At 39.3% G+C, this 20,973-nt stretch overlaps 1 protein-coding gene across 2 annotated transcripts in view; it reads right to left on the reverse strand.

Annotated features, from left to right (window-relative positions):
• Positions 1-20,973, reverse strand: part of IPCEF1 (interaction protein for cytohesin exchange factors 1) — a 170,697-nt gene that overhangs the window by 80,488 nt on the left and 69,236 nt on the right. For both annotated transcript variants that reach the window (XM_010840846.1, XM_010840845.1), the window contains one exon: positions 6,796-6,848. In XM_010840846.1, coding sequence (XP_010839148.1) covers positions 6,796-6,819 — 24 coding nt within the window. In that variant the 5' untranslated portion in view covers positions 6,820-6,848. The remainder of the gene's footprint in view (positions 1-6,795; positions 6,849-20,973) is intronic.

Here is a 20,973-nt window from a genome sequence, read left to right on the forward strand (position 1 = left end):
CCCTGAAAGCAATTCTTGAAAGCTTTAGGTAAAAGAATTGTGTACAACGGTAAACAAGATGTTGTGTCACATTCTCTCTGAGCTTTGTCATCCTTAAATTAAGGCTGCTTTCCTTCCTTAGCTAAAATGCTGTTACTGAAATCTGAGACTTTAGTAATCAAGCCTTTAAGACTCATATTTATCTATTTATTTTAATGATAAACAAATCATAAAAGAAAACTAAGCATACTGATTTAGTGTATAATGCTGAATGACCACAGTATCGTGCTGCTTGCTGTTGTTTAGTTGCTAAGTCATGTCTGACCCTTCTGCGACCCCAAGGACTGTAGCCCACCAGTCGCCCCCGTCTATGGGATTTTCCAGGCAAGAATACTAAAGTGGATTGCCATTTCCTTCTCCAGGGTGATCTTCGCGACCCAGAGATCAAACTCAAGTCTCTTATGTCTCCTGCATTGGCAGGCGGATTCTTTACCACTGAGCCACATGAAGAAGCACAGTATAATGTACGGAAAGCCTTATACGAACTACACAATGGATGTTTACTGATTGTACCAAATATAATCATAATGGTGGAAATTTCCCCAAAATCTTTGACCCAGATCCTAAAGGTGTTAGGCGAGTGCTTTCTTTCAGGTCACAAGTTGGTAGATTATGGATTTTGTTTATTCAACCACCCCTTACTGCACAGTTACTCAGTGCCAAGGACCAGCAATTCAGTGGCAAGAAAGTTTTAACACAGCTTCCAGGGCAACACAGAGGAAAGAGAACTGAGCAAGGATAACAAGGTCTCACCCCATCACAGTGCTGACCTAAAACTGAGGAGTCAGAGCCGGGCCTCCAGATAAAGACCTATGCATAAGAGGATGTGGCACAGTAATACAGGTACAATCAGGAGGCATGGACCACACACAGAGGATGGCAGGATTTGGGGGTGGAAACCGTGTTCAGAGGAGCCAAGTCACATCACGAAGAGCCTTGTAAATTATGCTGGAAAGTACAAAGTTCATCTGAAAGCCAATGGAAGCCATTGAACAGATGGGAAAAGATGAGTAGAAAAATCACGTCTATGTGTAGGCAAATTCACCCTGGCTGTTGTTGGGCAGGTAGAGGTTGGTTGAGGGGTGGGGAGGAGACAAGTGCAGAGAGAAGCAAAGAGCCCAGTGAGCAGGGGGAGGGCAAGTGTTGCGAAGATGGGAACATATTGGGCTGTTGTTACATCTTCTGGAAAAACCCAAATAGACTTTTTGGCCAACCCAACATTTAGGTGTTAAAACAGACAGAACTTAATGAGCTAATCCTTTTGATTCTGTGTGAAGCTTTAGCTTTGAAAATCCTGCTGCTTCCCTTCAGAAGAGAGAAAATCAGAGGCAAGAGAAACATACTATCAGATAACAACAATTCAACAAAAAAAAGAACAGTGTTTTTTTACTGTGCACATAATAAAATTTCAAATGCGTAGAGTCTAGTTTCTTGAACTAGCACTATTTACATACCACTTCAATGATACCTATCACGTCGGGATCAATAAAAGTCCCTTAGAAGTATCACCCTGCCCCCACCAGGTGATCGGCTCCTCCTCTAAGTACCCCAGCACCAAGCAGAGAGCTCAGCACACGCAGCTCAATACATGTTATTTTAATGGAAATGAAGGGTAATTTGGGATGTCATTAGGTCAAATGTGTCAGGCCTATCAAAACCACCTAGCATAAAAATAGGTCTCTGGTGCTACATATTATTTAGAGAACAAATGACAGCAGAAAATGGAACTAATTTTCTAAATGGAAAGATAAAGTAGGGTAACCACTGAAAAGCAGCTGGAAGAAATGCTTGAGAGAGATATTAAGCGTTCCCAGCCAGACACTGATGGCTGTGAGATAAAAATAACAGGAAAACTGACACACAAGGAGAGCTGAGCTGATTCAGTCAAGGGGTGGAGGATGATGGCTCATGAAATGAGAAAGACCCAAAAACAGTTTCCACCAAGAACAGAATCCACTTGTGCCCGGAACCAAAGGGGAAGCAGGTTACATATTACACGGTTAAGAGCCCTAGATTGGGAGTTCCAGGATAATGCATTAGTCCTTGGCTAATCAGATTTGCCATCTTTGTTCAAAAATCCAAGGCCATACTTTTTTTTTAAAGACATGGAGATTTTGACTTGTTTCAACTCATCATTAAATCTCCAATTCCTACGTAGTAGGTGGCTGACACATAATAAACTCAGGAGAGATAATCAGTGAACATTAAATGAATGTTTCAATGAATCAATTTATTCATTTGAAGTCCTTAGGTGCTCTCATTATCTTAATTTCCATTTCCTCTTAAACATATAAGATAAACGCTTTCCAGCTGGAAGATTACTTTTTTTTTTATCACAATTAAACCCTGCATTATCTTTCTCAAGGACTCAACAGTCCTAATTCTTTCTTTTCATGCCATTTTCCCAAATAACACATACACATGCTTATAATCACATGCATTTTTTCTTTTAAAATTTCTCATAAATTTTGGATACTTTAAACCTGAGTTTCCCTGATTCTGTCTTTACAGATCTGTGACCTCTGTGTGCTTTTGCCCGTGACCTCCTTTAATATCCTGTATACACAGCTTTGATCTCACACAGAATGATCTCTGTTCGTTTCCAAGGCAAACCATTCAATACCATGGTAATCCAAGTCTATGCCCCAACCAGTAACGCTGAAGAAGCTGAAGTTGAACGGTTCTATGAAGACCTACAAGACCTTGTAGAACTAACACCCAAAAAAGATGTCCTTTTCATTATAGGGGACTGGAATACAAAAGTAGGAAGTCAAGAAACACCTGGAGTAATAGGCAAATTTGGCCTTGGAATACAGAATGAAGCAGGGCAAAGGCTAATAAAGTTCTGCCAAGAGAATGCATTGGTCATAGCATACACCCTCTTCCAACAACACAAGAGAAGACTCTACACATGGACATCATCAGATGGTCAACACATAAATCAGATTGATTATATTCTTTGTAGCCAAAGATGGAGAAGCTCTATACAGTCAGCAAAAACAAGACCAGGAGCTGATGGTGGCTCAAATCATGAGCTCCTTATTGCCAAATTCAGACTTAAATTGAAGAAAGTGGAGAAAACCACTAGACCATTCAGGTATGACCTAAATCAAATCCCTGATGATTATACAGTGGAAGTCAGAAATAGATTTAAGGGACTAGATCTGATAGAGTGCCTGAGGAACTATGAACGGAGGTTCATGACATTGTACAGGAGACAGGGATCAAGACCATCCTCAAGAAAAAGAAATGCAAAAAAGCAAAATGGCTGTCTGAGGAGGCCTTACAAATAGCTGTGAAAAGAAAGGAAGTGAAAAGCAAAGGAGAAAAGGAAAGACATACCCATTTGAATGCAGAATTCCAAAGAACAGCAAGGAGAGATAAGAAAGCCTTCCTCAGAGATCAATGCAAAGAGATAGAGGAAAACAATAGAATGGGAAAGACTAGAGATCTCTTCAAGAAAATTAGAGATACCAAGGGAACATTTCATGCAAAGATGGGCTTGAAAAAGGACAGAAATGGTATGGACCTAACAGAAGCAGAAGATATTAAGAAGAGATGGCAAGAATACACAGAACTGTACAAAAAAAGATCTCCACAACCCAGATAATCACAATCGTGTGATCACTCACCTAGAGCCAGACATCCTGGAATATGAAGTCAAGTGGGCCTTAGAAAGCATCACTATGAACAAAGCTAGTGGAGGTGATGGAATTCCAGTGGAGCTATTCCAAATCCTGAAGGATGACGCTGTGAAAGTGCTGCACTCAATATGCCAGCAAATTTGGAAAGCTCAGCAGTGGCCACAGGACTGGAAAAGATCAGTTTTCATTCCAATCCCAAAGAAAGGCAATGCCAAAGAATGCTCAAACTACCGCACAATTGCACTCATCTCACACGCTAGTAAAGTAATGCTTAAAATTCTCCAAGCCAGGCTTCAGCAATATGTGAACCGTGAACTACCAGATGTTCAAGCTGGTTTTAGAAAAGGCAGAGGAACCAGAGATCAAACTGCCAACATCCACTGGATCATGGAAAAAGGAAGAGGGTTCCAGAAAATCATCTATTTCTGCTTTATTGACTATGCCAAAGCCTTTGACCGTATGGATCACAATAAACTGTGGAAAATTCTGAAAGAGATGGGAATACCAGACCACCTGACCTGCCTCTTGAGAAATCTGTATGCAGGTCAGGAAGCAACAGTTAGAACTGGACATGGCACAACAGACTGGTCCCAAATAGGAAAAGGAGTATGTCAAGGCTGTATATTATCACCCTGCTTATTTAACTTATATGCAGAGTACATCATGAGGAATGCTGGGCTAGAGGAAGCACAAGCTGGAATCAAGATTGCCAGGAGAAATATCAATAACCTCAGATATGCAGATGACACCACCCTTATGGCAGAAAGTGAAGAAGAACTAAAGAGCCTCTTGATGAAAGTGAAAGAGGAGAGTGAAAAAGTTGGCTTAAAGCTCAACATTCTGAAAACTAAGATCATGGCATCTGGTCCCATCACTTCATGACAAATAGATGGGGAAACAATGGAAACAATGGCTGACTTTATTTTTCTGGGCTCCAAAATCACTGCAGATGGTGACTGCAGGCATGAAATTCAAAGACGCTTACTTTTTGGAAGAAAAGTTATGACCAACTTTGATAGCATATTCAAAAGCAGAGACATTACTTTGCCAACAAAGGTCCATCTAGTCAAGGCTATGGTTTTTCCAGTGGTCATGTATGGATGTGAGAGTTGGACTATAAAGAAAGCTAAGTGCTGAAAAATTGATGCTTTTGAAGTGTGGTGGTGGAGAAGACTCTTTAGAGTCCCTTGGACTGCAAGGAGATCCAACCAGTCCATTCTAAAGGAGATCAGTCCTGGGTGTTCATTGAAAGGACTCATGTTGAAGCTGAAACTCCAATACTTTGGCCACCTCATGCGAAGAGCTGAATCATTGGAAAAGACCCTGATGCTGGGAGGGATTGGAGGCAGGAGAAGGAGGGGACGACAGAGGATGAGATGGTTGGATGGCATCACCGACTCCATGGACATGGGTTTGTGTGGACTCCAGGAGTTGGTGATGGATACGGAAGCCTGGTGTGCTGCAGTTCATGGGATTGCAGAGTCGGACATGACTGACCAACTGACTGAACTGAACTGAACTGACACACAGCTTTATATCTAATCTTTGCAAAAATTTTCCATTGAAGCACATTTATTCTCTTTATTGTTCTTCCCTATATTCACCATGATTATTCATATTCTATCATCAAACACACACCCATTCAAGTGCAAAAAATCAGACTTCCCTCTTTCTGCAAGTTTTAGATAGTGAATTTCCTAGGTTGCATAAGCGACTATAATTTTCATTTTCTTTTTTGGTTTTCTGCACCCTTGTCTCCCAAACTATCCACCATTTTTCATCATTAGCAAAGATTTCCTCATTTAGAAGGAGCATCAAAACAAAAGTGCTCTTTGCCTTCTCTCCCTCTGGAATATGAAATTGTTATCAAGCAGAAAATTAATATGTTATCCTGCTTTTTAGTAAGGTGTCTCTTCCAGGAGCTGTCTAGTTCACTCAATTTCTCTATCATTATAATACAACTTGCCTTGACACCCATTTCTTAATGTGCGTCAGGAAACCACTGTCCACATTCCCTATTTGGCAGGAAGTCTATACTATATTTTCTTAACACCCCACTTCTGCTTCTGCTTTTGGCTCTACCCCAAAAACTCTGTCCTACGCATTCATCATGAAGTCATTAGATTTGCCAAAAGATGCGCACCATCCAATCCCACACTGCACTACAGCCTCTTCTATTTGAAGTGTCATGTTACTTATACTAACTTCTCTATTTTCCCTGCATAATCAACCAATAAAGGGGCTTCCCAGGTGGCACTAGTGGTAAAGAATCTGCCTGCCAATGCAGGAGACATAAGAGATGCAGATTCAATCTCTGGGTCAGGAAGATCCCCTGGAGGAGGAAAAGGCAACCCACTCCAGTATTCTTGTCTGAAAAATTCCATGGGCAGAGGAGCCTGGTGGGCTACAGTCTGTGTATTCCCTTCCATCTGAAGTATCATGTTACATCAACATCTCTATTTTCCCTGCATGAGTTTCTTCATCTAGTAGAGGAAACTTGCTTAACTGACTTACCTAATTAAGGCAAATTTATGGCCATAAAATTATTTTTAAAGGAACCTATAATTTTGGCATAATAATTAGCAGAATTATTCCCATAGAAGTTGCATGAGAGGTTATACTATACCAGAATTAATTGAAAATAGGGACAAATTTATGTACATTATGTCAAAATCATGGTTATGTTTCATGATATTTAAACAGCTAGGGGTCTTAAACAAAAGCTTGGTGATCATAAGAAACTTTCGAACTCTAACAAAGGGATCATTTAATTCTGTTGTGTGTGTTAGTCGCTTAGTCGTGTCTGACTCTTTGCAACCCCATGGACTGTAGCACGCCAGGCTCCTCTGTCCATGGAATACTCCAGGCAAGAATACTGGAGTGGTTTGCCATTTCCTTCTCCAGGGGATCTTCCCAACCCCTGGATCGAACCCAGGTTTCCTGTATTGCAGGCAAATGCTTTACCATCTAAGCTACTAGGGAAGCTCTTTCATTCCATTATGACTAATGAAATGGACAATAAGTAGTTAGTCGAACTTAAAATCAACCTAATTTTTTACTCATTCATCAAACTGACGATACTTAAAGTCTGAATATTCCAAAGAATACTTACAAGCTCATTGCCATCAGTAGCCATGTATGACGTCAGATTGGTAGAAACAAAAGCTAGAAGAGAAAAAGCATTTTCAGTTAAATGTTGGAGGAAATCACTCTTAAAATTGTATATCTTCTTGACAGGAAGAAAAGCACTTGTATTCTGATTGATGAATTTCACAATAAAAGCAATTCATTACAAAGCCTTTTAATTCAGAATGAGCCAACTGTTAAAAACTGAGTTCATAAAATAAGCCAGAATTTTAATTGCACATGTGTCAGTATTTGTTTCAAGTCTACAGCAAGATATATTATATATATTTTTTTATCTACTTAATATTGTACTATGGGCTTCCCTGGTGACTCAGTAATAAAGAATCCGCCTACAATGAAAGAGACACAGGTTCCATCCCTGGGTCAGGAAGTTCCCCAGGAGAAGGAAATGCAAACCTATTTCAGTATTCTTGCCTGGGAAATCCCAAGGACAGAGGAGCCTGGCTACAGTCCATGGGATGGCAAAGAGTCAGACATGACCCAGCAACTTAACAACAATACTGAATCATACATAAATATACGTTTTTGAAAAGTGAAAATATTTTCATCTTCAAGATGAATAACATAATGTAAGATGTGGACATATCTGATCTATTACTATTGTTCTGATGGTATTAACTGAACAATTTCAAAAATGTAACCAATCCCTCAGCCTCAGAAATCTCAACTTTAATATGAAGATGAGCCCCCTTTGATGTATTGCACTTTGTAGTGGATTACCTGAGAAACAAGACACTCTGGTTTCAAGAAAAGAAGATGAAAACAAAAAGACGAAAATCTCATATCTTCAGACTAAGAAAAAAAATCTACTTTGATAAGCACCAAACTTGATAAACATCCACAAGCCGCTGAAACTCTCTGCAAAGCAAAAAGCCTTTCACCTCTCCCAGTGACAGATCCATACCCCATGTGACTTTATTTCTTACACCAATCGTTCCCAAATTCTGAAAATGCATAGCCCTTCTTTACGTCAAAAATGCCATATTTATATTACACTGATATGAATAAAACATTTATTTGTAAAATGCCAAAGAGAAAAACCACAATAAAAAAAAGACTGACCAATTTACTTAATTTTTAACTCACTTGTTTAAAAAATACAGTCAAACATAAATGGAAAATCAAATCACAGGCTGGTGAAAACATTTGCAGTATTCATTTAAAAAATCATAGCATAAACAGTTCTCTTATTCACCAATAAGAAAATAATAAGTAGACTGGGAGACCAAGACAGTGTAATAGAAGGACATGGAGCTCACCTCCTCCCACAAATACATCAAAAACACATCTACATGTGGAACAATTCTCACAGAATACCCACTGAATACTGAAGATCTCATAGAACCAACACTGCAAGAAAGACCACCGCATAACTGGGCAGGATGAAAGGACAGAACAAAGAAGCTTGGGATGGACCTGAGCTATGAAAGCCTCTCTCACTCTGGGACCCCTCAACCAGATATGGAGTTTCAGGAGCTCAGAGGAGGACGCAGCAGCCAGCCTGCAGGAGCAGGACAGAGAGAAAGGTGCCCAGAAGGTCCTGGCCACCTCACTGCACACCCCAGCCTGAGATGCATCACTGGTGGAAGGCATGGTGGTGGCTGGTTGCTGGTACACGGGACTTCAGCAGACAGAACCAGGGAGAAGATTTGGTTTGGATGCAGAGACAATTCCAAGGGCCTCAAGAATGGTTCAGGCCACTGTAAGTGTGTATAGGACCAATGGGAACCCTATTTGTAAATGCACGTGCAAAGGAAGTGGCATGACCCCACCAGAGCAGCTTCATCCTCAGCTTGCTCACAGGGGGTGCAGCTCCACTCTACAAGCTCTGGGCACACACAAGCACGTGTGGGTGGCCCACACGCAGGGTGGGACTGAAATCTGAACTGATTCTTGGTGGGTGCATGACTTTCACAGAAGATTTACGCCATTGGCAGCTTCCGGAGCACAGCACCGGAAGGACTTCCAAGCTGACTACCGGCTTTTCCTTTGCTGAGGTGGGGCAGAGGGCAGTTTCGTCAACAGTGCGCTTCGTGAGCACACACAAGAGTGACAGGGAACATCACAGAAAGCATGTCCCAGTGGATAGCTCTGGCGGAAAAATACCCACGGGCTCCGCTACCAGTAAAAGTGCGCCAGTCCTGCCTACCTCACACGCAGCTTAGAACCAGATCTTAGAGCTTCTACTCCAACAGCTGGAGAACAGGCCCCGTCCTTGACAGAGCTATGACAACCGCAGAGCAAAGAGGAGACCCCTCCCAAAACGAGTGCAGCCTCTGGTCACCACAACATAACCTTCACCCCCGACGAAGGGGAACTGGCTGGCACACCACCCCTGAAGAACAATGTGGCAGGTACCAAAAGCAGCCCCGGCATTAATGAGACTCATATAGAATGTTCCCACATAAAAACAGCCCTTCAGGACCACAACAGATAACTGTTTCTCCTAAATTGAGTCACAGAAATATAACTAAAATGAAGGAGCAGAGAAACTATTCACCAATAAAAGAATAAGAGAAGTCACCTGAAAGACCAAATAATGAAACAGGCTTTTTCAGTTTACTCAGACCCTGAGTTCAAAAAGGAAGTAATACAAATTCTGAAGAAATTAAGAAAGATTATTGCTAGAAATAGGGATCACTGTAACAAGGAACTGGAAACTATAAAGAGGGGCCAATTAAAATTAGACAACTCAATTGCCAAGATGAAAACTGAGCTAAAGGCAATAAATAGCAAATTAAACAATACCAAACAAAAAAGTGACCTAGAAACTACCCAATCAGAAGAGAAAATAGATAGAAAAATGAAAAAAAAGAAGGCAACATATGAGACCTATAAGATAATATAAAGCATGCCAATCTACACATAATAAGGGTACCAGAAAGAAAAAAAAGAGAAAAGGGGATCAAAAATGTATTTGAGGAAATTACAGCTGAAAACTTCCCAGACCTAAAGAAGGAAACATATCCAGATACAGGGAGAAAAGAAAAGTCATAAAGAGGAAGTAAAAAGGCAATCTCTTTGAAAATCATGTCAAAAAAAAAAAACACCTTGAAATAAACCTGATCAAGGAGATGAAAGACTTACACACTGAGAACTATAAAACATTGATAAAGGAAACTAAAGCCAATTCAAAGAAATGGAAAGATACCCCATGCTCTTCGATTGGAAGTGTTAATATTATTACAAATGACCACACTACCCAAAGCAATCTACAGATTCAATGCAATCCCTACAAATAACCCATGACATTTTTCACAGAATTAAACAATCCTAAAATTCATATGGAACCACAAAATACACAGAATTGCCAAAGCAATCCTGAAGAAAAAGAACAAGAAGCAAGACTCTCCCAGACTTCAGACAATACTACAAAACTACGGTAATCAAAATAGCATGGCAAGGACATGAAAACAGACATATGGGTCAATGAAACAGAATAAAGAGTCTAGAAACAGACCCACAGACCTATGGTTGATTCATCTTTGACAAGAGCAGCAAGAGTATACAATGGAGAAAAGACAGTCTCTTCTTCAACAGGTGTTGTTGCGACAGCTTGACAGCTGCATGTGAATCAACGAAGTCAGAACAGTCCCTCACACCATACACAAAAACGAACTCAAAATGAATTAAAGACTTAAATGTAAGAAACTACAAAGCTCTTAGAGGAAAAGATAGGCAGTACACACTTTGCCATAAATCACAGCGAGATCCTCTTTGATCCATCTCCTAGAGTAATGGAAATAAAAACAAAAATAAACAAATGGGACCTAATGAAACTTAAAAGCTTCTGCAAAGGAAACAATAAACAGGATTAAAAGACAACCCTCAGAATGGGAGGATATAATTGCAAATGAAACAACTGACAAAAGATTAACCGCCATAATATATAAACAGCTCATACAGTTCAACGTCAGGAAAACAAAAAGCCCAATTAAAAAAATGGACAGAAAACCTAAACAGACATTTCTCCAAAGAAGACATACAATAAACACATGAAAAGATGCTCAACACTGCTAATTATTAGAGAAATGCAAATCAAAATTACAATGAGGTATCACTTCACACCAGTCAAAATGGCCATCATCAAAAAATCTACAAACAATAAATGCTGGGGAGGATATAGATAAAAGGGAACCCTCCTACACTGTTGGTGGGAATGTAAACTGATACAGCCATTATGGAGAATAGTACAGAGTATCCCTAAAAAACTAGGGAAAAAATCTACCATATGACCCAGCAACCCCACTACTGGGCATATACTCTGAAAAAAACAGAGTTCTGAAAGACACATGTACCCCAGTGTTCATTGCAGCACCATGTACAACAGCTAGGACATGGAAGCAATCCTGTGCATAGACAGATGAATGGATAGAGAATACATGGTACATATTTACAATGGACTATTACCCAGCCATTAAAAAAACAAATTTGAGTCAATTCTAGTGAGGTGGATGAACCTAGAGCCTGTTACACAGAATGAAGTAAGCCAGAATGAGAAAAACAGATATCATATATTAATGCATATATATGGAATCCAGAAAAATGGTATTGATGAACCTTTTTGCAGGGAAGGAATGAAGATGCAAATGTGGAGGATGGACTTGTGGACACAGTTGGGGAGGGAGAGAGTGGGATGAATGGAGAACGTAGCACCAACAAATATGCTATCGTGTAAAATGGATAGTTGGTGAGAAGTTGCTGTATAACAGGGATCCCAGTCCGGTGCTCTGTGATGACTTAGAAGGGTGGAATGGGGGAGGGGAGGGAAGCTCAAGAGGGAAGGGATTGATGTATAATTATGGCTGATTTGCATTGTCATATGGCAGAAATCAACACAATGCTGTAAAAATTAAAAAACAAAAAAGATTTAAATACAAGACATGACACCATAAAACTCCTAGAAGAGAACATAGAAGGAATGTTCTCTGTCATAAATTGTAGCAATGTCTCCTCAGGTCAGTCTCCCAAGGCAAAAGAAATAAAAATTTAAAAAAACAAATGGGCCTAATCAAACATAAAAGTTTTTGCACAGCAAAGGAAATCATAAACAAAACAAAAAGACAACCTATGGAATGGGAGAAAATATTTGCAGATTCTACAACTGACAAGGGATTAATTTCCAAAATATGTGAACAGCTCATACAGCTCAATATCAAAAAAAAAGAAAAAGGAAAAAGAACCAACCCAATCAAAAAATGGGCAGAAGACCTATTCATAAATAGACATCTCTCCTAAGAAGACATACAAATGGCCAGCAGGCACGTGAAAAGACACTTAACATTGCTAATTATTAGAGAAATGCAAATCAAAACTACAATGCGGTATCACCTCACACTAGTCAGAATAACTGTCATCAAAAATTCTACAAATAGTAAATGCTGGAGAGGATGTGAAGAAAAGGGAACCCTCCTACACTTTTGGTGGGAATGTAAATTGGTGCAGCTACTGTGGAGAATAGTATGGAGATTTCTTTAAAAACTAAAAATAGTTACCATGTGATACAGCAATCCCACTCCTGCCTCTATATCCAGAAAAGATGAAAACTCTTAACTTGAAAAGATACATGCACCCTACAGTAGCCAGACAAGAAAGCAAGCTAAGTGCCCACTGACATGTGAGTGAATAAAGAAACTGTGATATGAATACAATAGAACATATTCAGCAATAAAAAAGAATGAAATAATGCCATTTGTAGTAACATGTATGAACCTAGAGATTATCATACTAAGTGAAATAAGTCAAACAGGGAAAGACAAATATCGTATTATGTCAGTTACACATAAAATCTTTTAAAATGATACAAATGAACTTATTTACAAAACAGAAACAGACTCGCGGATAGACAGAAAACAAAACTGTGATTACCAAAGGGGAAAGGGGGGGGGGATAATTAGGAGCTTCATATTAATAGATACACACTACAGTATACAGAATGCCAGGCTGGATGAAGCACAAATGAAATGCAGGGCTGGATGAAGCACAAGCTGGAATCAAGATTGCCGGGAGAAATTAACAATAACCTCAGATATGCAGATGACACCACCCTTATGGCAGAAAGTAAAGAAGAACTAAAGAGTCTCTTGATGAAAGTGAAAGAGGAGAGTTAAAAATTTGACTTAAAACTCAACATTCAAAGATCATGGCATCTGGTCCCATCACTTCATGGCAAATAGATGGGAAAACAATGGAAACAGTGACAGACTTTATTTTGGGGGGCTCCAAAATCACTGCAGATGGTGATTGCAGCCATGAAATTCAAAGACACTTGCCCCTTGGAAGAAAAGTTATTACCAACCTAGACAGCTTATTAAAAAGCAGAGACATTACTTTGCCAACAAAGTCTGACTAGTCAAAGCTATGGTTTTTCCAGTAATCATGTATGGATGTGAGAGTTGGACTATAAAGAAAGCTGAGTGCCGAAGAACTGATGCTTTGAACTGTAGTGTTGGAGGAGACTCTTGAGAGTCCCTTGGACTGCAAGGAGATCAAACTAGTCAATCCTAAAGGAAATCAGTCCTGTATATTCATTGGAAGGACTGATGCTGAAGCTGAAACTCCAATCCTTTGGCCACCTGATGCAAAGAACTGACCTACTAAAAAAGACTCTGATGCTGGGAAAGATTAAAGGAAGGAGGAGAAGGGGACAACAGAGGGTGAGACGGTTGGATGGCATCACCAACTTGATGGACATGAGTTTGAGCAAGCTCTGACAGTTGGTGATGGACAGGGAAACCTGGCGTGCTGAAGCCCATGGGGTCGCAAAGAGTCGGACATGACTGAGCGACTGAACAGTATACAAGACAGATAAATAACGAAGTTCTACTGTAGAGCACAGGGCACTATATTCAATACCTTATAATAACCTATAATGGAAAATAATCTGAAAAACTATATAAAATGTATATATGCATATACATTTATATTCATGTACATATTATATATATTCCCTTGTGGCTCAGCTGGTAAAGAATCTGCCTGCAACGCAGGACCCCTGGGTTCAATCCCTGGGTTGGGAAGATCCCCTGGAGAAGGGAAAGGCTACCCACTCCAGTATTCTGGGCTAGAGATTTCCATGGACTGTATAGTCCATGGGGTCGCAAAGAGTCGGACATGACTGAGCGACTTTCACTTCACTCACATACTGAATCACTTTGTTGTACACCAGAAACTAACACAATGTCACCTATACTTCAATAAAAATATTAAAAATTTTATAAAACAAAATAATTATCAAACTAATAAGATAACAAGTGAAGGAAAATTCAAAACATAAAAATACAAATGACTAACATTGGCTACCTAATGCAAAGAGCCAACTTGTTGGAAAAGACTTTGAGGCTGGGAAAGATTGAGAAGGAGAAGGAAGCAGCAGAGGATGAGATGGTTAGATAGCATCACTGACTCACTGGACATGAATTTCAACAAATTCCAGGAGATAGTGGGGGACAGAGGAGCCTGGTGTGCTGCAGTCCATGGGGTCGCAAAGAGTCAGACACGACTTAGCGACTAAACAACCACAATATTCAGTCTCATTAGTAACGAAATAAGCTCAAAGTAAAACAACAGCCTGGCTCCATTTTTAATCTTCACAACTGGCATACACAAAAAAATTGTTAGAAGCCAAGTTTGGTGGAGGGTGTCGAAAAGAAAAATTTGTTGTTGGGATACCCAATTATTATAGCCTTGCTGGAGGACAATTTGTCAAGGTGATGTTGATGACAATGGTGACATTCACAATGACTGCTGACATTTGCTGAATCTTTACTATCTGCCATCAACTATGGGCTTCCTAGGTGGCATGAGTGGTAAAGAACCCACCTGCCACTGCAGGAGACACAGGAGACTCAGGTTCAATCCCTGGTGTGAGAAGATCCTCTGGAGGAGGGCATGGCAACCCACTCCAGTATTAGTGCCTAAAGAATCCCATGGACAGAGGAGCCTGGTGGGCTACAGTCCATGGGGTTGCAAGAGTCAGACACGACTGAAGCAACTGAGCACCATACCAAACATGAGAAGAGTTTTACAATATATTCTTAATGAAACAGTAGGGAAAATATATGCAGTGGAACTTCATTCACTTTTTATTATAAAAATATAAGTTTATGTGATACAAGTCACACATCAGTGCCTTGGAGGGAAAAGTCTGAAGAAATCTATAGCAAAATATGTATAGTGGGACTTTCCTGGTAGTCCAGTGGTTAAGAATCAATTCCTTAAACATGTTTCTACCCATTTCAGAACCTTAGTGCATGCTCTTCAACAGTCAGGTCAATTCTCATTTAGTCAAGAAAGCTTTCCACTATATTTATTAGAGATCAGTATCTTTTTGTATGTTCTCATAGCCCCTTAGGTCTCATAATTGTATAGGATTCTTAATTTTGCAATTACTTTGCTAACATCTGACTCCCACTATAGTAACTTACCTGAGGGCAGCAGGCATTCTTTCTTACCTTGTCTATCTGTTTATTGCTCTTTATCTCGTCTTTGTATACTGGTTGAGTAAATAGACATTTGTTGAGTAAATGAACTTAAAATACAGAAAATAAAAGCTCTGAACTACAGATGAGTTTCCATAAAGAAAACCTATGAATTTCAATTGTTTTTTCATTTAGTGGAATAGTACTGTCATGAATAGCCCATGAGAAATCCCCTTCCCAATCTGCAGAAGGTGGAAATGAGATTGTGTGATGTCAAACCTCCCCAAGTCAGAGAGCAAATGGGCAGAAATAATATGCAAACACTGGTGTAAGAAGGCATAGGTGAGGAGACGTGCCTTTATGGAGGCTACGTGAGTGTTCACTTGAGTAGTTCATGTAGTGGTTTTGGAGCCTTGGTACTATATTCCTGAGGTGGTCAATATATGTGAAATCTAAAATGTCACCAGAATGATTCAGAGTGCGGCAGAAGAATCGTCAGAACAACCTAAGCTTTATCTAGGTTCTCCTCTTCCATACAAAGCACACAGCCATACTTTAGAAGAATTAGGAAGTGGGATGATATTTATGAAGACTCATGGAAATACACTTGCTTATGGTCTGGACAAAAGGAACCAGCTCAGCTAAAGATGTTATAGGGTACATGGTGTCTCTAAAAAATAGGTAGCGCCAAGATTTGATAAAAATACTTATAAAGCACACAATAAAATTAGCTTGTGGAAAATAATAATAATGCTGGCAAAAGTGCTTTGGAAGTAATAATTTTTCCATAGTCCCAACCTTTCTGAGAATATTAGTTTAAGGAAGCTGCCTGTGAGTGAAAGAGTTAAAGGAAGAAGTGTTAAATTCTCTGATGTTTTGATAAAGAATTTTTGTATAATTCCCAGGAATTAAAAACATATAAGAGCCTAACGAGAGTAACAAATAACATTTATAAATCAAGTTTCCAATTCTTTGCTTTCAACAAAATTGAAGAAAAATCTATTTTAAGTCTATTAATCATTAAAGTAGTTGTGATATTTGGCATATTCTTGGAAGAAGTTCAAAAAGTGCTCCATTCCCACCTATTTATTTATATGAAAAATAGTTTTAAGTGCTCACATACATAAAAAAACAGTAATAGGATTAAAACTGGTTCTGAACTCTAATACTGGAAATAAATAATACTCATGGGTATTGTTACATACCCAACACTTTGGCCACCTGTTGCAAAGAGCCGACTCATTAGAAAAGACGCTGATTCTGGGAAAGATTGAAGGTAGGAGGAGAAGGGGATGACAGAGGACGAGATGGTTGGATGGCATCACTGACTCAATGGACATGAGTTTAAGCAAATTGCGGGAGATGGTGATGGATGGGGAAGCCTGGCGTGCTGCAGTCCATGGAGTTGCAAAGAGTTGGACACGACTGAAAGACTGAACAACATAATTAGGAAGAAAATCTCATCTGTGTCATTAAACACTGCATTTTCAATAAAAACATTTACCTCTTGTATTAATCATCATCTGTCAAGATGTGTAACATATTCATATTTTTTGTTAAATTACAAACCAATAATAATTATAATGACTCACTCCAAATGAAATCATTTATGGTTTAAAGGATTATGCCACTTCAAAATTTTTTAAATAAATTTCATTTTAAATATATGCAATATATTGTTGAAATGTATTACAGGATTATTAATAAGTTTTAAGCATAAAAATGTTTTATAATTGTACAAAAATCCATGGAATGTTGGAATAAAAATATGAGTTCTAGGGGGGGGAAAGTGCTATGTAAAATCTAAAATTCCAAAGATTACTTTAAAAAAATAATTAACCATATCAAATTTCTGTTTATATTTAATAAGTTATAAAGAGAATATAACATTTTTCAGGCTTTCCCAGTGGCAGGAGCCATAGGAGATGTGGGTTTGATTCCGGGTCAGGAAGATCTCCTGGAGGGGTGCATAGCAACCCACTCCCATATGCCTGCTTGGAAAATCCCATGGACAGAGGAGTCTGACCGGCTATAGTGCATAGGGTCGCAAAGAGTCAGACATGATTGACTTGACTTAGCACTCACGTATAACCTTTTTTCACTATCAAGATTCATAATATGCCACAAATTACATCTTTTGCAACTATCTAAACGGAGAAGGCAACGGCACCCCACTCCAGTACTCTTGCCTGGAAAATTCCATGGACGGAGGAGCCCGGTGGGCTGCCGTCGTGGGGTCGCTAAGAGTCGGACACGACTGAGCGACTTCACTTACACTTTTCAGTTTCATGCATTGGAGAAGGAAATGGCAACCCACTCCAGTGTTCTTGCCTGGAGAATCCCAGGGACAGGGGAGCCTGATGGGCTGCCATCTATGGGGTCGAGCAGAGTTGGACATGACTGAAGCGACTTAGCAGCAGCAGCAGCAGCAAACGTATGATAAAAACTCTGGGTGACAACTTAAAATGTGAGGAAGTACGTAGGATTTCCATATTATTTTATAGATATACAACCAAAAAAAATGTTTTAAAATCAGTGCACACACATGGTTTAGGGCCAAACAGATCTCACTCCACCACTTAAATGTGGAAACTTAAAAAAAAAACCCACCTAATTTCTCTAAATAGTAAGAGCTTCATCCATTAAACAGAAATGACAATAACCAGCTGATAGGATTTTGTTACAATTAAGTGAAATATCATATGGGAGACACGTGGATGCTCAACAAGAGGTAGCAATTACCTAGAATGGGTGCAATTACCCAGAAATAGCTTTATTATAGAAAACTATTCTTCCTAATGGAGTTAGCACCCAACTAAAGGGTTTGAACAAGTTAGATAACAGGTTTCATCAAATAAAATAGCTTTCCCACTTCAAGGTTGAATAAACTCCCTAACCTACTCTCCTAGAGACATTTTTGGTACCTTATTTCAGAGTTTAAGGAAATAGTTTTCTCAGTTATCTGAGACAATTACCTTCTTTAGAGAACAATTCCTTAACACAATACCACATGCTGCTGCTCCTGCTGCTAAGTCACTTCAAATTGTGTCCAACTCTGTGCGACCCCATAGATGGCAGCCCACCAGGCTCCCCCATCCCTGGGATTCTGCAGGCAAGAACACTGGAGAACACAGTGCATGAAAGTGAAAAGTGAAAGTGAAGTCTCTCAGTCGTGTCCGACTCAGCAACCCCATGGACTGCAGCTTACCAGGCTCCTCCGTCCATGAGATTTCCCAGGCAAGAGTTCTGGAGTGAAGTGCCATTGCCTTCTCCCAATACCACATGAGACTTAGCAAAAACACTAAGGTCATTACTATTTTTTAAGTCAGTGAGATGAAATCAAATAAAATATTTGTATTTCTGAAATGAAATCAAATAAAATATTTATATTTCTGATAAGTCCTGTAATTGAAAAGTGGAAATATATTTCATTACAATTCCAGAGACGAAACTGTTCCTGAATTTATTACTGGTTTTCTGGACTGAATGTTTGTGTCCCTGAAAAATTCATATGTTGATATCTAATTCCAAGTGTGATAGTATTTGGAGGTGGGGACTTTGGGATGTAATTAGTTCATGATGCAGTATGGGGGGAGCCCTCATAAATGAAATTAGTGCCCTTATAAGAAGGGACCAAACTCACTTTTTCCCATGTATAGCTATAAGAAGAATCAGCAGTCTGCAACCCAGAAGAGAGCTTGTACCTGAACCTAACCAAGCTGACACCATATTCTTGGACTTCCAGCCCCCAGAACTGTGAGAAATGAATTTTCTGTTGTTGATAAGCCCCCTTGTTTACAATATTTTGTTACAGCAGTCCAAGCTAGCTAAGACGCTGGTGAAGAATTGTTCCTTTTTGTTTTATCCTAACAAAATAAAACTTCATTCTAGCAGTTTATTTTAGAAACTTTTTGGTAAACTATATGTATTCTGGTCCCATATCATTTTAAAACCAGAAAATAAATTAAGAATATCAATACACAACAAATGCACTATTGATAAAGCAGACAGTTGATAATTAGCATTTTTTAAGTTAAAAAAATTCACTAAAGGCAGTTATAGTTTCCATTGATCCAAAAGTAACTGTCTTAATTATGTCTTAAAATTATCTTTGGGGATGATGTAGTGAAACAAGTACCATGCCTACCCTTTTAAAGAAGAATAAAGAATTGTCTTTATTTATATCTATATATTTATATCTATATAAATAAAAAATTGCCTTCTTTATTTTAAAGAAGACAATTTATTATGATCTCAAGATAGTTTTCCGTTTGAAAAAAACTATGGGCTAGGCTTATTCTCTTTTTCATGGAGCCTTAAGTGAAAACAACATAATGAACAAAAAGTTTAAAAGCCAACAGATTCATTCACAACAGGCTTATCCTTTAAAATTACAGTGTTAGCACTCAACAAGACACTCTCAGAACAGTAAATGGATTTATAGACAATCCAAGAGCATAGGCAAACAATGTGCATTATTCTTAATCCAAAAACTAGAGCTCTTCAGAAGCAGAAAATGCTGGTCACCTAAAGGCAGAACTCTCAATCATCAAAAAAGCATGGAAAATGTGTGACAACAAAGTACACGCTTAACTAGCAATGACACCAGCCTGTAAGCGTCTTCTGTTAAGTGACTGTCCATCATAGCAACACCATGGGAGCAGCAGAGAAAATGCGTCTTTGCTCAGATAAAAAAGTGAAGAACATGAAACAATCCATTAGCTTTGCTCCTTAGCACGACATCTCTTATTAAGGCAGAGTAGAAGAGAAGGGAGCAAAATTCAAGATGCCCCCCCTTCATCCCCACCCCCTGGGAGCATGCATGTATTGGGTGGGCTTGTCTGTGGTTATCACTTTGTCCAGGAAATTTATGAAGGGGAAAAATTTATTCAAATTATTGAAAACTTTTTCCTTTTAGCTTTATTGTCATTCTGTCCCAATCCATCTCTCCTACAAGTTTTAAAAGTCTTATTCTTCTTTCATTTATTTTCTCTTTTTTGTCTTTAACTCTTCCACGCATTTCACTACATTTCTTTTCTGCGGTCTCTCCACTTTGAAGATAATCCGACAGATGGTTTTAAGAGTCGCAGCTTTTTTTAAACAGAAACTATAATTAAAATTACTTTATTTTCAACACCACCGAAATGCTGTGATCCATCGTCTGGGGAAATTGGCAGCCTTCATCTTTTCTTCTCCCTCCTACCTTCCCACATAAGCTTTCAGCCCTGACAATCACAATTTAGACATAAAAGTCCACAAATCTAAGATGGAAAAGCCCTTCTTTCAGCCAATAATGTCAATCTCTATCCCTAAACAATCATTTTTACCATAGTAACAAGCAATGTAAGCGATGACCAACAATCCCTCTTCTACCTCTTGGAGGAACCTGAACCAACCCAGAAGGCTGGTGGCCGCCCCAGCTTAGCGAGGCACGAAGCTCCCTTACATCTTTGACCTCAGACATATAGGTCCCTTTGCAGCTTCCAGAACCCGAAAGATTCACAGATTATGATCTGCAACCCAGCATGCCTTAGGGCTCTGGCAAGCGACTGGAGCCCTGCCAATCCCCCTCCCGGTGTAGCCAGTGCTACCCACGTGTGCCCTGTGCTCATTGCTCCCAAGAAGGCACTTTCCCTTTAACAGCTAGTGGGGTCAACCAGATGCCCAGAGACCAGTGGGACTCATACCTATGGGATCAATTCTGTTCCTATGACTGTCTTAAA

Source organism: Bison bison, unplaced genomic scaffold, assembly GCF_000754665.1.
Source record: "Bison bison bison isolate TAMUID 2011002044 unplaced genomic scaffold, Bison_UMD1.0 scf7180017864148, whole genome shotgun sequence".
Taxonomy (NCBI): Eukaryota; Metazoa; Chordata; class Mammalia; order Artiodactyla; family Bovidae; genus Bison; species Bison bison.